Here is a 14,165-nt window from a genome sequence, read left to right on the forward strand (position 1 = left end):
GTTAATTGTCAACAACTCTGTAACTGGACGACATACATTAACCAAAGAGATATAAAGTTGGATTAACTCAAATGATCGAAAACATGCAAATTTACATCGATGTTTGAAAGAAGTAGAAATGGAATGCCTTTTGTAAATGTAAACATAAACCAATGCTTGTATTTGAGGTAAAGATTAAGGACCTGAATATTTTGGAAAAATCAGCATAATTGTTGCAAAAACTATTTGTAATTACAGAAAATAAAATATTGTAATATTTAAATGGTCAAAAATAGTCACTAAATAGCACATTCAAGCATCAATGTTGCACATTTCGAGTTGCTAAAGTCCTTAGTCTTGGACAAGGTTATGTTACAGTTTGTCCTTGTTAATATTTTGTTTTCTCTTTGGAATGGGCAGGGGGGGGGGGGGGTAACAGGGTGGATCAGGAACTCGCGAAGAAGCCTCATTGACTTATCAAAGCCGCAAGCTGACCAAAGTCAGTCTCTTAGATTCATATTTAACGTCCATGATTATGAATTGTTAATTGTCAACAACTCTGTAACTGGACGACATACATTAATCTTGGAGTGACTCGAACCAGGGACCTTATGATAGAAAGGCACCAGCGTTAACCACTGGGTTAATACTCCTACATTTAGCATTTAGACAAAAAAATGTGTACTACAGAATTAATATGTTTGCAGGTTACTGTAACAATTTGTGTGAAAAATTGAATGCAGTTTGCATTGAATTAAGCAAGTACTGCTTACAGCCTTTAAAGCCCAGTCACATCTCACCGGATTGCAATAACGGAGAGGGAACGAAGACAAAAAATGGCACTCTGTTGATGTACGTTAGTATCCGTTTAGTATGCAGTTCTCCTCCGTCCATCTACGTTTCATTACCGGAAGGGTCCGGTTTGTCCGGTGTCGATTTTGAACATGCATAAAACTTGGAAAGGACATCCACCGAAAAATGCCTCCGTTATTTATTCGTTACTAATCTGTTACGCTTCCGTTTTATCCGTTTCTCATGCGTTTTGTTCGTTCTGTATGGGTTTGGCATACTGTATTTCTCTGTTCGTCTCTGGTTATTGCTATTGCTCACCGGATCATTAACGGACAAAGAACGGATGAAACGTAGAAGTGCTGTACATATACCGTATATTCGACGGACGCTAACGTAGAAATAACGGAAGTGCAAAGGAATAGAACTGACAATGAACAGATAGGTAACGGACGTTACACGGAAGAAATGGAAGAACTCAGGCCAGGAAAGTATAACAGACGGACATAGAACGGAGATGCAGCGTCACCTCCACCTTGTCCACTCCAAGCGTCCCACGCCTCATTCTGCTCCTATAACCTCTACCGTCAACACATACATCATGGACCCTTCAGAAAGATTCAAGCTTTAGACCACAGTGTCAGCTTTACAAGCACAGATGCTTATCATTGAAGCCAACATCAAGACCAATGAACAAGTCAAGAAGAGAAGGAAAAGACGTGCTCGGCTGAAATGCTGGTCTAGGGCCTTGCTAGGTTCACAGAGAAGACGGCAGTGTGGTCTTTATGACCAACTAGTGCAGGAGATGCGAATGGAAGACCAAAATTTTTCATCAACTTCATGAGGATACCCCCTGATTTCAAGGCACTCCGGAGGCCCAGGTTTTAGGCCGTTTCTTCTCCGTTGCTAGTCCGGTATGTCCGTTACTTTTCCGGTACTCCTTTGTATGTTCTTTATCCATTAATTTTCTGTTGTAAATTCGTTACTATCCGTTGGTGTTTGTTAGTTCGTTCGCTGTTGCTCCGTTGTTCATCCGTTGTTCGTCCGTTGCTGTCCGTCCCTTGTACGTTTGTAATCCGTTTTCGCCGTTGAACGTCCGGTACGTTGCAACCCCCAGATGCATGCGCGACAACTTTTGCCAACGGAAATAACCGGATGACTGTTTTTCGCGCGTACTCTTGTCCGTTCGTACAATCCGGTGAGACGTGACTGGGCCTAAATGTCTGTAAGGCTTATATCCTTAAATGCAACTACAACACATACAGTAATTATTGTGGTAATTAAGTACTTGGTGGTATTAAGTATGTTCTCATTCCTTGCTTGGAGCTGGCTAATATTTGCATTTTGAATCCTCCCGCATTAAACTATCAATATAAAAAAAAATTTAAAAAAAAAACCTTTAAAGAACATTCACCATTTATTTGACAGAACTAATTAATACAAATTATTTCTAGCATTTAAACTAATACTATCAAAAGATTGTTATTTTATGCACAATTTTTAGAGCGTGGCTTTGTGTGATAGGCAGTTATGTCGTTTTGTTTGTGCGTTACGTGTAGCATCGTAAACGCTGACATGTGCAAGTACAAGCCCCTTTAATTTCCCATGGGTATAAGGAGGCCTTGATGATTGCCTACAGCAGATTGATAGTCTTTATACAGGAAGTTTAGTTACAGACAACTATTCGGTAAAACATTAAATTGGTAAAAAAGTAAACTGTCCCTTATGTCCCCATTCACATTATCCTTTTACAAAAATTTATATTACAGATTGACTGTTCTTCTTAGTATTTCTACTGGGGAAAAAAAAATTAAAATTAAAACAGCGACCGTGCAGCAACCTTCTTGCCTTTATCTAGTTATCTACGATAGCTTAAACGTCATGTGGGAACTTTCGTGGAGCCAAACTATCATCGGAAGTAATTTAGTCAAACTATCATGTTTCTCTATAAATTAGTATAAACATATCATGCTCTAAATGTTTGTTACATAATGAAGTTACAAAATGAAGTTAATTAACTACATAGTGCACTTGTTCAATGGTGCTCAGTTTCCTGATTTAAGTGCATAAATTACATATTTTGAACCAAATTAGGCTCAAAATCATGAATGCTCCACTATTAACACTTTGTCAATAGTTGTAAGCTGAGGGAGCTGCATTATGACTGCAGCTAAGCTGCATATATACAGTATGTATGTATATATACATATATATATATATATATATATATGTCTAAATGGACAAAATCTTTTGTTGCTCTGATAATCTGTATTGTTTGATATTGATTCAGCTTGCCGGCAGGTCAGTTTGCACCTGCTACAGCCTTTCTTCTCAATGTCTCAATCGAAAGAAAGAATTTATTTTCTGTTGCCCTTATGGCGCAAACGATTTACCGTAAAATCCCTGCGACTGCCCATGTCAGCATGTTCATTACACAAATGTAAACAAAATAGTCTACATTCTACACATGTGGCCTGATCAAGATTTTAACACAGTCCTATACTAGTATCATCCACTTTTTAAAATTCCACAGAGAAACGTCTGAAAACACCTGTTTATTCATTGCAATGAACGGAAATGAAACAATTTCGCGAGCTACATCGGTAGGACCGATATTCAGCTCAAATTTATTGACAGATTTACTCAATAAAAATAATGAATATTGATATGAAAATTGCATAGAATGGTGTCATTTTCACTGAACTTTTAGTGCAGTAAGCTGGAAAGGTCAAAGTTTAAATTTGGCAAACACTGCTATGTACACTGTGTTGTGGGTATTGACCGAAGCTGTACAGTATGTATTGACGTACGCTTGTGTCTAATTACCGATGGTAGCAAGTTGTGTGTGTAATTTCTGGGATTGGTGGTGGTGTCTAACACTTCTGTTACATTTCCGAAACTAGGTCAGATTACAGGCATGAGACATTTGTGTGTGCGCGAGTCTTTACCCCCTTTAAGGCCAATCAGTGATAGCAGCAATGGCTACAAACCTGTTTGTTTTATGTATGCGGAGAGCCTGGAACGGGGTGCCCCCTTCAGTCCAACAAGTTTTCAGTCCGACAAGTTTTCAGTCCAACAAGTTTTCAGCCCGACACGTTTTCAGTCCGAAAATGAAATACACGTTTTTAGTCCGAAAATGAAATACACGTTTTCAGTCCGAAAATGAAATACACGTTTTCAGTCCGAAAATGAAATACACGTTTTCAGTCCGAAAATGAAATACACGTTTTCAGTCCGAAAATGAAATACACGTTTTCAATTCGAAAATGAAATACACGTTTTCAATTCGAAAAGGAAATACACGTTTTCAGTCCGAAAAGGAAATACACGTTTTGGAACATTGAGAAGTTTGGAACATAGAGAGGTCAGGTCGGAGCATCGGGACGTTAAATATATACGTAGCGGAACATCCCTATGTTCCGACCTCTCTATGTTCCAACTTTTCCACATAAAAGGTCGGAACATAGAAAGGTCGGAACATCGGAATGTTAAACACATAGCGATACATCACTATTTTCCGATCTCTCTATGATCCCACCAACCTATGAAAATGTGACCTCCCCAAATTTGATGAAAGTTAGAGAGGAACATCGGGATGTAACCAATAATAATAATATATATCTTTACACATATATAGATAAAGATATAATAATATATAGGCCTATATTAATGAACAGTATATACTGAAGCTCCGACTGAGAACATGTATTTCGTTTTCAGACAGCAAAAGTGTATTTTATTTTCGGACTGAAAACGTGTATTTTACTTTCGGACTGAAAACGTGTCCGACTGAAAACTGTTTTTTGGGGACTGAAAACGTGTATTTTATTTTCGAACTGAAAACGTGTCGGACTGAAAACTTTGTGTTTTTTTTTCGGACTGAAAACGTGCATTTTATTTTCGGACTGAAAACGTGTCAAACTGAAAACTGTCTTTTTTTTTCAGACTGAAATCGTGTATTTTATTTTCAGACTGAAAACGTGTCGGACTGAAAACGTGTACCCCCTGGAACTAGCCAACAATGTAGTTTATTATTCACCACTGAATAACAAACTCCTCCAAGAAAATTATTCATGGTTTGTTGTCAGCTGGTATCATATGTCCAATCTGTGGATTATCTGCATTGCAAACACTGTGGCAAATTGTGAATATATAGTTCTATGGTTACCAGTTGACATAAGTAATTAAGTAACTTCTTGCACTGCATTTTCATGTTACAACTGCTCTGTTAATTAAGCATCGAGTATTTGGTAACCAAACTCTCTATACAATTCCAAAATCAACCTGAAAATTAGACATCTACACAGAGTTAACCCCCCATCCTAACACAAGATCATCAGGTTAACAGGACAAGATGTACGTTGTAAACCACGGCTGTTTCTGCTGTATACCGACATTTTCGGTACAGTCTTCCCTGGTACATGTTGTGTGATACTATTGCGTGGCAATACCTTAAATTTGCCCTGCAAGTGCCAATGTATTTGACAAACTGTGTAAACTATACAGTATCACTGTAAAGTTCACAATGTGAGAACCCAAACAGATGGAGCAATTAAGTACTTACACAACAGCTTTTAACACTGTTGACTCTTTCTCGAATAAATATTTCATTGAAAGTAGAATCATGACTTCCCGCAGGTATATGGTATAGACAAACTGAAAGGTTCATACGGAGAGAAAATATTGGAAGCTCGTTAATCATTTTTTTCACCAATCTAGTCAGTCCTTTAAAGGTCATCGGCATTGCCTCAAGAAACGCTCAACAAATGAAAACTTGGTCATAGAATCTGTCTAATATTTCACCATCTTTGAGATCGACAAACAGAAAGAAAACAAAAACTTAAGCAGCTAGAGCGTTTGAAACAAATGTATAAAATAAATTTATATATTCTTATGTTTTCATATATTTTTGCTCTACAATTTCGGCTATCTAGGTTTAGAATATATTTCAGTGGCATATATACAAGGCAACACATATATGAAAGAGGAAAGTATTCCACACAGTTTGCAAAAAAATTCATTATTTTCTTCAGACTACCTCAAGATATGAGTGATTAAATAAAAGCAATTTCGACTGGCTAAACCTTCAATTCTTTAAGCTAGTTGATCACAGTACGTAGAGTCTCTCTGACTACAATCTGCTTCATAGTTTATCCTTGAAATGTGGTTATACGAAAAGTCTGCAATTTTTGCCTACAGCGGTATTCACTTATGTTAGCTGTTCTAAAGCTAGAATTCTATTAAAATAAATAACTTCTTGGTAGAAATAGTATTTGCCTCTCTGGATATGTGAGTTAAATATTATACAGAAAAACAAATATATATTCAGCTGAATGAGTGTGATGACACCATCCAACCTACAGTTGCCAGATGCAAGTTTCATATATGTGTCATATATGTATCATATATGTTTATGTATCATATGTATCATATATGTGTCATATGTATTGTATCTGTGTCATTTTACAAGATGTTATGAGAATGCAGCTTTGACCAACAAAGATCTTTGTAGAAAATTTCCAGCATTTTTGATCAGCAATTAACTTCAGCCACATCTCTCTAAAATCTCTAAAATAAAGCAATATTATGAAACATTTTCTTTTGTCAATGTACAACAATGTATAACCTAGTGCCTGGCAAACTTATATCTAGATTAAATGTGACAAGTTATCAACATTCAAGCTGAAACAGTTAGGTAGGAACTAAATTCAAATTATGCAAGGATACTAAGAATGTATCGTTTTTTCATTATCAATCAAAACACAAGTTGGACTGTATCCTCTTCAATTGACTACAAAGATCAAGGTAAGGGAGGAGTGGAGTAATATTTATAACTTAGATATTTTTAACAGAAAATTATTTCCCGATACTTCAACCAGCAGCCTACAAACCTTGCAAGATCCTGGAGCTTCCGTGAGGACCGAGCCATCAGACCAGAACAACTCCCTGATCAGACTGAGCCCCTCAGAATCAATGCTCAGAATTCATGAAATCTAAGTTGGGGTGCGGATGTTGGCAAGCTCCAAAAACTGTACACATGCATGTATAAATTCTCACATATCTTTGCGGTCCAGTGATCGGCCCTCATAGTTTGCAAACCGTGGCATTAAACCAGTCCGAGGAGTAGCGGAGTATTGCTCAATATAAGATTATGGTTGATCAAGCTTACAGACATCTTTCTAATGAATGAGTAAAACATTGGATCCCATTGGAGCCGTAACATTTCATGAAGTACTATTTTAGTAATTGTAGCCAGTAAATTTATTTTCATTTGTGTTGTTGTCTTCAACCCATTGTGTGGAATGAACATTGACTAATCGAGCTGATAATTTGTGGAATCTTTAGAACCATGTAGATAGAGCATTGGTAGCTTTTACTTCAACTTAAAATGCTCATTAAACACATGTTTTCCATGTGACATATCTCCAGTTTAAATATCATGTTAATATTTACAAACACTGCATTTCTTCGGGGGAGGGGGTTTCCATTTTTGCCCCTCTTTTCTCTGTTTTTTTTTTGAGTTTGTTGCTTTTCATACCCAGCAACATACAAAAACCGAAAATGCACAAATAATTTAATATATTTGATAAATATTTATATATCACAAAATAACAGGACAAGTGTCAACATATATACTGTACACACACATGTGTTACATCGATCCCAAGGGAAACTGCTTTGTCTCACTACACACAGCCTGTAAGTGAAACCCCTTTAATCAAGTTTCTGGTTTCTGTTACTATAGCAACGATTGGTGTTCATAAATCTGTCTGGTGCCAGATAATATATGTTTGCTGTGCTCATTAGCAACTACAGTATCTCCTTTGTTACATTCACTATATCTCCATCACTTTTGGATCTTCCTGGTTTTGCAGTCTTGGAGGTTTAGTAAATCTTACAAAATTAAGATACCATTAAAGGAATTGTCTGGTGGAAGATTTTGATACATTGTCCTTGTAGTAAATTATTTTTCTCTTTCTAACCATGTAAAAATTGTCCCCATTCGACATTTTCTTCTTGTAGAAATCTGGTTTTCAAATTCACCAGTTTCTCACCAAAAGTACCGTTTGTTCGAACGCATCAATATCATGTGATTGACGTAGTGCTGGCAAATAGGCAAAACAGGGGACTTGAAGTTTGCACTCCCATTTCCGCAGCAAATACACTCTCACTTGTACACTCACATGTGATTGCCTACTACTGTATATGTAACCTACATAACGCAAACATATATAGCCTACTGTACCATACCCAGTTGGTATACGTATAGGTGCACACATAATATACTCTCGCACTCAAACCACAGTTCATAAACTGTTCTTCGAAATCACTGAGTTTACAGTCAAAGGAAACTTGAAAAGTATTCGGAACACCGAAAGATGAAACTTGGCGGAATCAATGTCAGAGCAGAATGTACTAGCACCGAGAAGCTTAGGCTTCGCAGAACTGTACAATGCATGGTTGCGAACATTCTTCGCATTGGAGCTGGATAGCGCGATGTATAAACAAAGAAGAGTCTGCTGTTAAAACTTATCTTGTGTTACACAAAGACCACGAAACCACCGATCTACTACATATATGGCGGCTTAAGGAGTTTTTGAAACCATATCTAATTTATAAGAAATTTCACCGAAAATTAAGGCAGAAATTAAGCTGTATACAAACACGGTTTTTGTTGTGATTACTGTAGGTACTGTACAGAGCATGGGTTATGTCGCAATCATGCATTAGCATAGTTGACGTCACGTTCTGTACTGTTCAAATCATATTGGAAATGTCCATCCTTAACGATTAAAAAATTGTTTCTCTGTCAAACGCAACATTAGCGTTCTCATAGTTTGACAACATTTTTGGAAAATTATTTATCATTTTATAAGGTTACTTCTTTGGGCCACGTACCAGACAATCCTTTTAAAGAAGCAGTTAGTTGTGTTTCATTCCTAGAAGATAATTCAACACAGTGTTTACATAAAGAGCCTAATGGTGGTAAGAAGCTATGCAGGCTAATTGTAGAGCCTGAGGTCTATTTACGAATGTGGCAGGTCGAATATGTAATCACAAAAATTTCCTAGCTATAGCTTGCTATAATTGGAGCCAATAAAGCATATATCTTTAAAAGTATCCATAACTCCAAATAAAGAAATCTGACCTATAATGCTACAAAAACTACAAGAACGTTAACTTAGAGCATTTCTCTGGCACTTTCCCTGACATTCATAGACTTGGTGCCTTTCAGAGATTGTTGTGTTTGAATAAATGTTGCCATAGTGACAAAATCTGAACAAGGCCATCACATCTTCCATTAATTTCAGGATCATCCAGCGATGGTTCAATGATTCCCTGTATATTTATTTATTCATTTATTATTATTATTATTATATCTAGTCCCTGTTGATAATGCATAATTTGATCAGGCTAATAGCCAGAGTGTACAGCTCTTTAGGGAAGGGGGGAGGGGACAGGTAACAAATGTGAGTTGATTTCTGTCCTCTGGAAGGGTTTAAGTGGAGGGGAAAACCATCCCCTATATGAATCTCTTTGGGGTATGGGGGCCTAGATGCAAATGGTGCTTTCTTTTCCATTTTAACTACATTTGTGTATATATATTACAACTTTCCATACTGTACATGTTTTAACATACAGTGCTATTAAAAGTAAGTCATTTGGAAATGTCTGAAATATTCATCTTCCCCAATGCCCCCCACTTCTGGCTCCCCATTTGATCAACAATTTTATCACTTGAGCCTTATTTTGAGTACTTACCTCAAAATAAGAATGCATTTGATCAAAATAAGCGATCTCCTCGTAGACTTTTCCAGTTATACATCAATATTCATGAGGCAAAAATTGTTAATTTGATTAGTTTTACAACATTTTGTCACCAAACACCTTTTCACATTGATTGGCATATTAATTAATCACAATTTGGAAAGTTCAAAATTTTCAGACTTTCACTTTATTAATATTACACATGAAACTGGACTAGTGACGCTAATTAATTAATTCTGTCAAATCAAGTTTGTTTGCAACCAAGTTCAGGGTATCTCTGAAGTTAAGTCGAGTCAAAAAATTGGTGGGAGCATCAAGTCAAGTCTTTTGACTTTTACCAATCAGAAACTCGAGTCAATTCGATTTGTTTCTTTCATGCAAGGAATCGAACTGAGTCTAGGGTCTGTAAACTCGTTTCTGACTACTTGTGTTGATTGAGTCACTGACTGGAATCATGACAACAACACCAGGCTGCTACTTTAGAACTGTATTATTAAATTATGTACAGTAAAGTCACAGCTCAGAGCACATAATTTGAATATTTTAAGGTGATTGCACAGTATGATCAGTACACTGAAAATGGCCATCTTGTCAGAATATGATTTAATAATATTTTGTCACTTTGAGGAAAAACTTGATCCAAGTGCAAAATTGCTTGAATTTAATTAAGATTTACCCTCAGACGCACTGCATATGGCCGGCAAATCTTTGCAACCTTCGAGGAAAAAACACATTATTCTGCTTGAGTGACACCGAAATATATACGCAAACTACTGTTATAATACAACCTACTATGTACTACGAACAGTACAATCTTCAAAGCCGAGCCTTCGGGCGTTCTGTCCATCACAGTGTTCGGCGATTCATCCTAGTAGCTCAGCTTTTCCTTTACTAAAATAGATCTCCGCACATTTGTTTAATGAGTGATCACTAACGCCTTCAACAAATCCATGATCTGCTTAAACAGCCACGACTGCTGTCTAATCACATGAGAAGATAATAACAAATAGCAACGTTGGAAACAGTAGTACTTAGTGGTTGCTATGAAGAGTAGCTTTTTAGTGACACAAGCTTTTACCATGACAACTGCCAAAACCACTTCAAAGATTTCACGTCAAATATTTTCCTTCCTTTTCTTTCATTTTTTTTCCCTCTTTTTTGGGGGGAGGGGGAAGGGGTGGGGAAAGAAAGAGGTGGTGGTGGGGAAGGTTTGTGATATAGGTAGAGAGCATTGTAGGACAAGGAAGATGGAGAGGGACGAGGAGCAAAATGTTAAAAGGAATGGGTAGGGAGAGGAGAGTGGGATAAAGGAAAGCTTTATACTGCAGGGTGACAATGCAGAAGAAGCTATATATTACATGTAGCTAATTGTATGCAATTTAGCTTCCCATCCTCACCTATAACGTTAGCTTTACGGACCAGTTTTCAAAATACTCTGAGGAATACAAGCAGGCTTAAATTTGATTGAATAGAAGAAAATGTCTTGCAATTACAGCACACAACCCGGAACTGATTGATAACCTTCAAGGAATCAGCAATTTTATAATAATGTAGCCTTTTCTATAGAACTAATTCATTTCATTACGCACACATATTAATAAACATTCTTTAATCGCACAGGAACCTAATTTTAAGCAGAGACTATTGAGGTAGTAAGGTATGGTACACCCCCACTGCAGAATGCAGTGTTCAGATATGAGTTGCCCTAGCAACAAAAGAGAATGATGTAAATATACCACAACTGACAAGTTGAAACATTATGGAAAATAAGATGGAAAAAGCCTAATTCCCCTTAGGCAATGTGATAAACCTCCCAATTCAGTCGGTGATGTGATATGAAGTTAAATGAAAAGGTTTTAAAATAAAGTTGTGATGCTTGGTAAGTTGGTTCTGACTACAGTAACTGTCTCATTATTTTCCAATAATATATCAGATTATTTTGTGTGGATTGGAACTGAAGTCAACTGAATCAGAATGACACGAAGTGAGGTGGATGAATGATTAATAGAACAGACTTCTCAATAAAATTTTGCCAATCGAAATAAAATGACTTGGAGTCATTTATTCTGTAAAAACATTGCTACTACTAATTATGCAAAAGTTACAAATTAAGATCTTTTGGGAATATTCAATAATTACTACACTTCCGGAACAAATCAGAATATGGACAAAAAATCTTGCCTTTTGATAACCCTCATAGCCATGCAGTACTGTACTTGAATTATAAAGGATCGATCGATAGGGGCTACCTCAATTTTTTGTAAGATGTGTCTTTGATTTTCTCTGCAAATTTTCAGCTGTCAATATTTTAATTTTGAAACGGCACCAAGGCACCGTTTCTAAATTGAATATATTCATTTTCTGCTACGCTTGATTTAAGCACATAGTACCCTACTGTAGACATCTGTAGCATACTGCAAACATCGGTAGGATTTCTGGTTTCGAACAAATTTTGGAGAACTGGTTAGTTTCAAAGTTGCAGGTTAGTTAATATCATGCAGTTGTTGTATTAGGTAACCAATTAATTTAATGTTCCTCTTTCATCCCCTTCATTCTATGTTTTGATTGTTCTCCCTTATCTTTTTTTCCCTTCCTGTTTTGCTTTCTTTTCAAACTGTTAACTTTTGCTTATTATTATAGACACAGGAGAGAAAGTTACAAATGGATTTTGGCTTTTTATAAGAAGGAAACAATACTCACCTTTGTGAAAGCCAATGGTCTATGTGGATTCCCAACACCATTTTCCATTGTTCTCAATGCCAGAGATATAAATTCCAAGGAGACTCACATATTCAATTGATTCCAAGTCTGTGTTATGGTAAAGTCTCCCCTTTTGTTTTATCTAATTTCCCATCTGTGCAATCAGCGCTTTCTTTCTGTCCACAACGCTGTATCCATTGTATCGATTTTAATCAAATCCTTTTAACTGCCCGCATCTGCATATAAATGAACTATTCCCTCGCAGACAATTGCTCTGAGGAGAAGAGGGTGAGAAACACAAAATTGAAGATAAATTTAATATCATTATTGTTGAAGCGGCTGTTAATCATGAGTTTGGTAAAAAAAATGATATTAATATCCTACATTACACCTTATTGTCTAGATGAATTCTTTTACACAAATTTCAGGCAAAGTGAAATAAATGGAAAATTTCAGATTTGATTTCATATTTTTATATGAACATGCATTTAAAAGAAAGGTTTAGTGATAAATCCAGAATGTCAAACTATATAATCAATTTCTTAAAAGTTTAGATTTATAAGCTTAGCTTAGCTTATTTTATAGTACCGTAATACTTTGTAGTCATGATAAAATTTTGAAAACATGACAAACTTTAATTACCTTGATAACACAAACTAGAAATAAACCAATATGTAGACTTAAGTTAGCATTTTCTCTTTTGATTTTATTAAGTATTCAGACCAAAAAATTACTTGTGATGATTCAATTCCATATACTTTTCAGCTAAGTTGCTCTTTCAAAATGTATACATAATATCTTCTGTGTATTTTGTTTAGATGTTTACTGTCAAATTTTATTTAAGTTGAACTGTAACTTTAACTTCTCAGTATGCACATCAAATGTAGGTGAAAATCATTAATAATTTTATGTCCAAATTGCTTAAACTTCACATGTTTAGAGATGCGGTTGTACAAGTTCAACACAAATGGAATGTACACGTTGTTTAACAATTGATAACTCTAGTGATTACCAAAACTGTACGTAGTGGGATCAGTGTCCAACAATTCTTTTTCCCTACGTTTGATGTATTCTCGGCCAACTTAGTATTCAACAGCTGTGAATTTGTGTACAGTAGCACGTATCCACCACAATATCATATTTCAATAACCAATTTTGCAATTTAAGATCATGCAACTTGATTAGACAAGTTTTTGTCTCAAAGGCTGTGGCACTCAGAATTTTCAAAACCAATTTCTCACTGTCACCGACTGACTGCCTACAATTATTGCTCACGATCTGATATCTTAAAGTAGCTGATTGCATAAATCTGAATTCTAAGTCGGTATAACTTATTCCTTTCTCAAGATTTCACAACAAATGACACATTATTTTCACTCAAGAAACTAAGCCGTCCGTGCACTGGTCTATCTGAATTCCTCCTTTCCAGCCAAATATACTGGTATATTTTAATTTGATTACTTGATATCAATATGCAAGGAACATTTGAAAGGATTATCGTCTGGTTTCTTACTTTCTGGTCCCTTGCCACACAACCAGGTCTTAGATACTATTTTGTCGTCCCAACATTAATTTGGTTGCACCAAAATAACAGAGAGTGATCAATATTGACACTCTATAGGGGAGACGTGCAGCTTTGGACCTGTAAAACTCTTCAGGTGGATCATAAAGGCTTACCACTATTTTCGTTTCACTTCAGTTTCACTAAACTGACATTGAAGGTATAACCTATTTATCATTTTACCAGTTTGGTGGTATTTATAGTTACAATGCAATCTGAATATAAGGTGTCAATAAACTAGTCCTCCCTAGACTACCTCCAAAGCTGATTTTGGTCGTCTGAACGGAAATTTGTCCATCTTGGACAGCTACTTGTTCCCCTGCAAAACCAGACCTTCAACTTCTTTTTAATGTCTCTCAATATCGTT

At 36.2% G+C, this 14,165-nt stretch overlaps 1 protein-coding gene across 2 annotated transcripts in view; it reads right to left on the reverse strand.

Moving 5' to 3' along the window:
• Window positions 1-14,165, reverse strand: part of LOC139959958 (regulator of G-protein signaling 11-like) — an 85,431-nt gene that overhangs the window by 68,468 nt on the left and 2,798 nt on the right. For both annotated transcript variants that reach the window (XM_071957911.1, XM_071957910.1), the window contains exon 2: window positions 12,238-12,511. In XM_071957911.1, the coding sequence (XP_071814012.1) occupies window positions 12,238-12,285 (48 nt within the window). In that variant the 5' untranslated portion in view covers window positions 12,286-12,511. The remainder of the gene's footprint in view (window positions 1-12,237; window positions 12,512-14,165) is intronic.

This window comes from Apostichopus japonicus, chromosome 19 (assembly GCF_037975245.1).
Source record: "Apostichopus japonicus isolate 1M-3 chromosome 19, ASM3797524v1, whole genome shotgun sequence".
Lineage (NCBI taxonomy): Eukaryota > Metazoa > Echinodermata > Holothuroidea > Aspidochirotida > Stichopodidae > Apostichopus > Apostichopus japonicus.